The sequence below is a fragment of the Oncorhynchus keta genome, chromosome 10 (assembly GCF_023373465.1).
Source record: "Oncorhynchus keta strain PuntledgeMale-10-30-2019 chromosome 10, Oket_V2, whole genome shotgun sequence".
In the NCBI taxonomy this organism is placed as follows: domain Eukaryota; kingdom Metazoa; phylum Chordata; class Actinopteri; order Salmoniformes; family Salmonidae; genus Oncorhynchus; species Oncorhynchus keta.
The window spans coordinates 80,960,877-80,970,876 of NC_068430.1; the positions used below are offsets into that span (position 1 = coordinate 80,960,877).

Below are 10,000 nucleotides of genomic sequence, written 5' to 3' on the forward strand. Positions count from 1 at the left end.
GACAGTCCTGTTCTACTGTTCTACAACGTAACATTAACCCTGTCACTGAGACAGTCCTCACTCCACAATTAACCCTGTCACTGAGACAGTCCTGTTCTACTGTTCTACAACGTAACATTAACCCTGTCACTGAGACAGTCCTGTTCTACTGTTCTACAACGTAACATTAACCCTGTCACTGAGACAGTCCTGTTCTACTGTTCTACAACGTAACATTAACCCTGTCACTGAGAGAGTCCTGTTCTACTGTTCTACAACGTAACATTAACCCTGTCACTGAGACAGTCCTGTTCTACTGTTCTACAACGTAACATTAACCCTGTCACTGAGACAGTCCTGTTCCTGTTCTACAACGTAACATTAGACCCTGTCCTGAGACAGTCCTGTTCTAGGTTCTACAACGTAACATTAACCCTGTCACTGAGACATTCCTGTTCACTGTTCTACAACGTAACATTAACCCTGTCACTGAGACAGTCCTGTTCTACTGTTCTACAACGTAACATTAACCCTGTCACTGAGACAGTCCTGTTCTACTGTTCTACAACGTAACATTAACCCTGTCACTGAGACAGTCCTGTTCTACTGTTCTACAACGTAACATTAACCCTGTCACTGAGACAGTCCTGTTCTACTGTTCTACAACGTAACATTAACCCTGTCACTGAGACAGTCCTGTTCTACTGTTCTACAACGTAACATTAACCCTGTCACTGAGACAGTCCTGTTCTACTGTTCTACAACGTAACATTAACCCTGTCACTGAGACAGTCCTGTTCTACTGTTCTACAACGTAACATTAACCCTGTCACTGAGACAGTCCTGTTCTACTGTTCTACAACGTAACATTAACCCTGTCACTGAGACAGTCCTGTTCTACTGTTCTACAACGTAACATTAACCCTGTCACTGAGACAGTCCTGTTCTACTGTTCTACAACGTAACATTAACCCTGTCACTGAGACAGTCCTGTTCTACTGTTATACAACGTAACATTAACCCTGTCACTGAGACAGTCCTGTTCTACTGTTCTACAACGTAACATTAACCCTGTCACTGAGACAGTCCTGTTCTACTGTTCTACAACGTAACATTAACCCTGTCACTGAGACAGTCCTGTTCTACTGTTCTACAACGTAACATTAACCCTGTCACTGAGACAGTCCTGTTCTACTGTTCTACAACGTAACATTAACCCTGTCACTGAGACAGTCCTGTTCTACTGTTCTACAACGTAACATTAACCCTGTCACTGAGACAGTCCTGTTCTACTGTTCTACAACGTAACATTAACCCTGTCACTGAGACAGTCCTGTTCTACTGTTCTACAATTAACATTACCTGTCACTGAGACAGTCCTGTTCTACTGTTCTACATTAACCCTGTCACTGAGACAGTCCTGTTCTACATACAACGTAACATTAACCCTGTCACTGAGACAGTCCTGTTCTACAAACGTAACATTAACCCTGTCACTGAGACAGTCCTGTTCTACTGTTCTACAACGTAACATTAACCCTGTCACTGAGACAGTCCTGTTCTAACCCTGTCACTGTCCTGTTCTACTGAGACAGTCACTGAGACAGTCCTGTTCTACAATGTAACATTAACCCTGTCACTGAGACAGTCCTGTTCTACTGTTCTACAACGTAACAATAACCCTGTCACTGAGACAGTCCTGTTCTACAACGTAACAATAACCCTGTCACTGAGACAGTCCTGTTCTACAACGTAACATTAACCCTGTCACTGAGACAGTCCTGTTCTACAACGTAACATTAACCCTGTCACTGAGACAGTCCTGTTCTACAACGTAACATTAACCCTGTCACTGAGACAATCCTGTTCTATAACATAACATTAACCCTGTTGAGACAGTGTTCTACAACGTAACATTAACCCTGTCACTGAGACAATCCTGTTCTACTGTTGGGTAAAACGAACATTAACCCTGTCACTGAGACAGTCCTGTTCAGACTGTAGATAAAGACAGTGGGTAGAAACAGAGACTAGTCCATGTAACATTAACCCTGTCACTGAGACAATCCTGTTCTACTGTTGAGACTACAACGTAACATTAACCCTGTCACTGAGACAGTCCTGTTGAGACTACATTAACCCTGTGAGACAAATACTGTTCTAAACGTAACATTAACCCTGTCACTGAGACAGTTCTACAATGTCTACAGAGACTACATGTTCTACAGTAATGTAAAACCCTGTCACTGAGACAGTCAGTGGGTTCTAAACCTGTGAGATGAGACAGTCCTGTTCTACAACGTAACAATAACCCTGTCACTGAGACACTGAGACAGTCCTGTTCTACAACGTAACATTAACCCTGTCACTGAGACATCCTACATGTGAGATCTGGTAGAAACAGAGACTACATGATGAGATGAAGACAGTGGGTAGAAACAGAGACTACATGATGAGATAACAGTGGGTAGAAAACAGAGACTACATGATGAGATGAAGACAGTGGGTAGAAACAGAGACTACATGATGAGATAAAGACAGTGGGTAGAAACAGAGACTACATGATGAGATAAAGACAGTGAAACAGAGACTCTGAAGACAGTGGTAGAAACAGAACTACATGATGAGATAAAGACAGTGGGTAGAAACAGAGACTACATGATGAGATAAAGACAGTGGGTAGAAACAGAGACCATGATGAGATGAAGACAGTGGGTAGAAACAGACGATGAGATAAAGACAGTAGAAACAGAGACTACATGATGAGATGAAGACAGTGGTAGAAACAGAGACTACATGATGAGATGAAGACAGTGGGTACAGACTATGATGAGATAAAGACAGTGGATAGAAACAGAGACTACATGATGAGATGAAGACAGTGGGTAGAAACCTACATGTGAGATGAAGACAGTGGGTAGAAACAGACTACATGATGAGATAAAGACAGTGGGTAGAAACAGAGACTACATGATGAGATGAAGACAGTGGATAGAAACAGAGACTACATGATGAGATAAAGACAGTGGATAGAAACAGAGACTACATGATGAGATAAAGACAGTGGATAGAAACAGAGACTACATGATGAGATAAAGACAGTGGGTAGAAACAGAACTACATGATGAGATAACAGAGACTACATGATGAGATGAAGACAGTGGGTAGAAACAGAGACTACATGATGAGATAAAGACAGTAGAAACAGAGACTGATGAGATAAAGACAGTGGGTAGAAACAGAGACTACATGATGAGATGAAGACAGTGGGTAGATGAGATGAAGACAGTGGATAGAAACAGAGACTACATGATGAGATGAAGACAGTGGGTAGAAACAGTACATGATGAGATAAAGACAGTGGATAGACAGAGACTACATGATGAGATGAAGACAGTGGTAGAAACAGAACTACATGATGAGATGAAGACAGTGGGTAGAAACAGAGACTACATGATGAGATGAAGACAGTGGTAGAACAGAGACTACATGATGAGATGAAGACAGTGGGTAGAAACAGAGACTACATGATGAGATGAAGACAGTGGGTAGAAACAGAGACTACATGATGAGATGAAGACAGTGGGTAGAAACAGAGACTACATGATGAGATAAGACAGTGGGTAGAAACAGAGTGATGAGATGAAGACAGTGGATAACAGTGGGTAGAAACAGAGACTACATGATGAGATGAAGACAGTGGGTAGAAACAGAGACTACATGATGAGATGAAGACAGTAGAAACAGACTACATGATGAGATAAAGACAGTGGATGAAACAGAGACTACATGATGACAGTGGATAGAAACAGAGACTACATGATGAGATAAGACAGTGGATAGAAACAGAGACTACATGATGAGATAAAGACAGTGGATAGAAACAGAGACTACATGATGAGATAAAGACAGTGGATAGAAACAGAGACTACATGATGAGATAGACAGTGGGTAGAAACAGAGACTACATGATGAGATAAAGACAGTGGATAGAAACAGAGACTACATGATGAGATGAAGACAGAGACTGGAGATAGAAACAGAGACTACATGATGAGATAAAGACAGTGGGTAGAAACAGAGACTACATGATGAGATAAAGACAGTGGATAGAAACAGAGACTACATGATGAGATGAAGACAGTGGATAGAAACAGAGACTACATGATGAGATAGAGACAGTGGTAGAAACAGAGACTACATGATGAGATGAAGACAGTGGATAGAAACAGAGACTACATGATGAGATGAAGACAGTGGTAGAAACAGTGGATAAGACAGTGGTAGAAACAGAGACTACATGATGAGATGAAGACAGTGGGTAGAAACAGAGACTACATGATGAGATAAAGACAGTGGGTAGAAACAGAGACTACATGATGAGATGAAGACAGTGGGTAGAAACAGAGACTACATGATGAGATAAAGACAGTGGTAGAAACAGAGACTACATGATGAGATGAAGACAGTGGGTAGAAACAGAGACTACATGATGAGATGAAGACAGTGGATAGAAACAGAGACAGTGGGTAGAAACAGAGACTACATGATGAGATGAAGACAGTGGTAGAAACAGAGACTACATGATGAGATAAAGACAGTGGGTAGAAACAGAGACTACATGATGAGATGAAGACAGTGGGTAGAAACAGAGACTACATGATGAGATGAAGACAGTGGGTAGAAACAGAGACTACATGATGAGATAAAGACAGTGGTAGAACCTCTCCGAGACTACATGATGAGACAGAGACTACATGATGAGATGAAGACAGTGGGTAGAAACAGAGACTACATGATGAGATGAAGACAGTGGATAGAAACAGAGACTACATGATGAGATGAAGACAGTGGTTCAGAGACTACATTGAGATAAAGACAGTGGATAGAAACAGAGACTACATGATGAGATGAAGACAGTGGGTAGAAACAGAGATGAGATGAAGACTACATGATGAGATAAAGACAGTGGATAGAAACAGAGACTAGAAGATAAAGACAGAGAAACAGAGACTACATGATGAGATGAAGACAGTGGATAGAAACAGAGACTACATGATGAGATGAAGACAGTGGGTAGAAACAGAGACTACATGATGAGATGAAGACAGTGGGTAGAAACAGAGACTACATGAAGAGAAACTACATGATGAGATGAAGACAGTGGATAGAAACAGAACTACATGATGAGATGAAGACAGAGAAACAGAGACTACATGATGAGATAAAGACAGTGGATAGAAACAGAGACTACATGATGAGATAAAGACAGTGGATAGAAACAGAGACTACATGATGAGATAAAGACAGTGGGTAGAAACAGAGACTACATGATGAGATGAAGACAGTGGGTAGAAACAGAGACTACATGATGAGATAAAGACAGTGGGTAGAAACAGAGACTACATGATGAGATGAAGACAGTGGCCAAACAGAGACTACATGATCCCACCCTACATGATGAGATAAAGACAGAGAAACAGAGACTACTGATGAGATGAAGACAGTGGCCAGAAACAGAGACTACATGATGAGATAAAGACAGTGGGTAGAAACAGAGACTACATGATGAGATGAAGACAGTGGTAGAAACAGAGCTACACTACATGATGAGATGAAGACTGGATAGAAACAGAGACTACATGATGAGATGAAGACAGTTAGAAACAGAGACTACATGATGAGATAAGACAGTGGGTAGAAACAGAGCTACATGATGAGATGAAGACAGTGGTAGAAACAGAGACTACATGATGAGATGAAGACAGTGGGTAGAAACAGCTACATGATGAGATGAAGACAGTTAGAAACAGAGACTACTGATGAGATGAAGACAGTGTAAAACAGAGACTACATGATGAGAGAAGACAGTGGGTAGAAACAGAGACTACATGATGAGATGGACCAGTATAGAAACAGAGACTACATGATGAGGACAGTGGTAGAAACAGGACTACATGATGAGATGAAGACAGTGGTAGAAACAGAGACTACATGATGAGATGAAGACAGTGGAGGTGGACATGATCTTCCTGTTATGCTGTTACCTGTCACCTTGATACCCTGATACTCTGTTCAGCCATATTTCAAAACAATTACTGTCTGGTTTGTTCCCTAGTTATAGCATGCATCCCAAATGGTAACATATTCCCTACACAGTGCACTACTATTGGCCAGAGCCAAGGACCCTATTCCCTACATAGTGGCTACTATTGGCCAGAGACAGGACCCTATACCCTACATAGTGCACTACTATTGGCCAGAGCCACAGGACCCTATTCTCTCCCTCTCCCTCTCCCAGTCTCTCACTATACTGTCTTCTTCCCCCTCTCTAGGAGATGATGGCTTCTGATTGGCCCTCAGGCCAGCCCTCCCTCTGTCACTGTGAAGCATTCCCCCCTATTGGAGGAGGAGGAGAGGGAGGAGCTTAGGGAGGTGGAGCAGAAGGAAAACCAGTAAGAAATACCTCCCTCTCAATCTCCTAATTCACTAACAAACCTTTTTCTAGTGGCTCATTAATTCATCATATCCTCATGTTGGTTCCATTGTAGCGTTGCCGATAGTGACTCATTGATTCTGATCATATCCTCATGTTGGTTCCATTGTAGCGTTGCCGATAGTGACCGTGTGTATTGATTCTGATGATATCCTCATGTTGATTCCATTGTAGCGTTGCCTATAGTGACCGTGTGTATTGATTCTGATGATATCCTCATGTTGGTTCCATTGTAGCGTTGCCGATAGTGACCGTGTGTATTGATTCTGATGATATCCTCATGTTGGTTCCATTGTAGCGTTGCCGATAGTGACCGTGTGTATTGATTCTGATGATATCCTCATGTTGATTCCATTGTAGCGTTGCCGATAGTGACCGTGTGTATTGATTCTGATGATATCCTCATGTTGGTCCATTGTAGCGTTGCTGATAGTGACCGTGTGTATTGATTCTGGGGGCGGCAGGTAGCCTAGTGGTTAGAGAGCGTTGTGCCAGTAACCGAAAGCTTCCTGGATCAAATCCCAGAGCTGACAAGGTAAAAATCGTTCCTGAACAAGGCAGTTAACTCACTGTTCCCCGGTAGGCCGTCATTGTAAATAAGAATTTGTTCTTAACTGACTTGCCCAGTTAAATAAAGGTTAAATAAAATAAAATAAGTACAAAATATTGGTCCATTGGCCAATAGTGACTGAGTGTACATCCCAAATTGAATGCCCTATATAGTCCTAGTGCACTACTTTCGACCAGAGCCTTATGGTACAGAGGGCACCTAATTCACTCTGTAGGGCCCATAGGGGCCTCTGTTAAAAAGTAATAGGATGGCATTTGAGACATGACCTCTCCCTCTGTCTGTTCCCAGTGACCCCCTGTCGCAGTTTGATGATGTCATGCTGGACGCGGTGCTGGTGCCTGCCCTGAGGTTCTGTGGGCAGCCCGCCCGTTGGACAGGCAACTCCACCTCTCACAAGGTACACACACACACACACACACACTGTTAAACTGTGGAGCCACCACATATAGAGGTACACACACACACAGTTAAACCTGTGGAGCCACCACGTATAGAGGTACACACACACACACTTAAACCTGTGGAGCCACCACGTATAGAGGTACACACACACACACTGTTAAACCTGTGGAGCCACCACGTATAGAGGTACACACACACACACTGTTAAACCTGTGGAGCCACCACGTATAGAGGTACACACACACACACTGTTAAACCTGTGGAGCCACCATGTATAGAGGTACACACACACACACTGTTAAACCTGTGGAGCCACCACGTATAGAGGTACACACACACACTGTTAAACCTGTGGAGCCACCACGTATAGAGGTACACACACACACTGTTAAACCTGTGGAGCCACCACGTATAGAGGTACACACACACACTGTTAAACCTGTGGAGCCACCACGTATAGAGGTACACACACACACTGTTAAACCTGTGGAGCCACCACGTATAGAGGTACACACACACACACTGTTAAACCTGTGGAGCCACCACGTATAGAGGTACACACACACACTGTTAAACCTGTGGAGCCACCACGTATAGAGGTACACACACACACTGTTAAACCTGTGGAGCCACCACGTATCAGAGAGTACACACACACACACTGTTAAACCTGTGGAGCCACCACGTATAGAGGTACACACACACACACTGTTAAACCTGTGGAGCCACCACGTATAGAGGTACACACACTGTTAAACCTGTGGAGCCACCACGTATAGAGGTACACACACACACACTGTTAAACCTGTGGAGCCACCACGTATCCACACACACACTGTTAAACCTGTGGAGCCACCACGTATAGAGGTACACACACACTGTTAAACCTGTGGAGCCACCACGTATAGAGGTACACACACACTGTTAAACCTGTGGAGCCACCACGTATAGAGGTACACACACACACTGTTAAACCTGTGGAGCCACCACGTATAGAGGTACACACACACACACTGTTAAACCTGTGGAGCCACCACGTATAGAGGTACACACACACACACATCTGTTAAACCTGTGGAGCCACCATGTATAGAGGTACACACACACTGTTAAACCTGTGGAGCCACCACGTATAGAGGTACACACACACACACTGTTAAACCTGTGGAGCCACCACGTATAGAGGTACACACACACACTGTTAAACCTGTGGAGCCACCACGTATAGAGGTACACACACTGTTAAACCTGTGGAGCCACCACGTATAGAGGTACACACACACACACTGTTAAACCTGTGGAGCCACCACGTATAGAGGTACACACACACACACTGTTAAACCTGTGGAGCCACCACGTATAGAGGTACACACACACACTGTTAAACCTGTGGAGCCACCACGTATAGAGGTACACACACACACTGTTAAACCTGTGGAGCCACCACGTATAGAGGTACACACACACACTGTTAAACCTGTGGAGCCACCACGTATAGAGGTACACACACACACTGTTAAACCTGTGGAGCCACCACGTATAGAGGTACACACACACACTGTTAAACCTGTGGAGCCACCACGTATAGAGGTACAAACCTGTTAAACCTGTGGAGCCACCACGTATAGAGGTACACACACACACACTGTTAAACCTGTGGAGCCACCACGTATAGAGGTACACACACACACTGTTAAACCTGTGGAGCCACCACGTATAGAGGTACACACACACACACTGTTAAACCTGTGGAGCCACCACGTATAGAGGTACACACACACACACTGTTAAACCTGTGGAGCCACCACGTATAGAGGTACACACACACACACTGTTAAACCTGTGGAGCCACCACGTATAGACAGTAGAATAATAAGACTCATTGTTCATATGGTCTGTTGTTTGGTGAGTCGAGGAGAAATGATACAACACCAAAAGAAACTGCATATTATCTCTCCCTCCTCCCTCCCAATCTCCCTTCTTCATCCTCCTCTAAAACCTCTCCCTCTCCTTCTTCTCTCTCCTCTTCTCTCCTCCCTCCCCCTCCCCTCCTTCTTCATCCTCCTTCTTCATCCTCCTCTAAAACTCTCTCTCTCCCTCTCCCTCCTCCCTCCCAATCTCCTCTCTTCATCTCCTCTTCTCCTAAAACCTCTCTCTCCCCTCCTCCCTCCCCAATCTCCTCCCTCTCTCTCCCCCTCTCCCCCCCCTATCTCCCTCTCCCCCTCTCCCCCTCTCTCTCTCTCCTCCTAGGGGAGGTGGGTATCAGCGCCAGGGTAACGTTTGAGGCCCTGTCAGGAGAGAGAGCCCGTTCAGACATGGAGGTGCAGAACGAGGGCAGTACAGCAGTCTACTACAGCTGGCAGCGCCTGGCTGTACCACATAGCTTCCCTGACGCCAGGACACATACACACACACAGCACTTCTACTTCAACACCTCCACAGGTACACACACACACACACACACGATGCACATGTACGCGCAGACACACCATGTACGTACACACACGCTGTGTTTTTGTTCACACAGCTGGCAGCATTTACGTCAATGGATG

General features: G+C 44.2%; 1 protein-coding gene across 1 annotated transcript in view; it reads left to right on the forward strand.

Moving 5' to 3' along the window:
• Window positions 1–9,703: 9,703 nt before the first annotated feature.
• Window positions 9,704–10,000, forward strand: part of LOC118382179 (MYCBP-associated protein-like) — a 27,950-nt gene continuing 27,653 nt past the window's right edge. Inside the window, exon 1 of the mRNA XM_052528386.1 lies at window positions 9,704–9,890. Coding sequence (XP_052384346.1) covers window positions 9,764–9,890 — 127 coding nt within the window. The 5' untranslated portion in view covers window positions 9,704–9,763. The remainder of the gene's footprint in view (window positions 9,891–10,000) is intronic.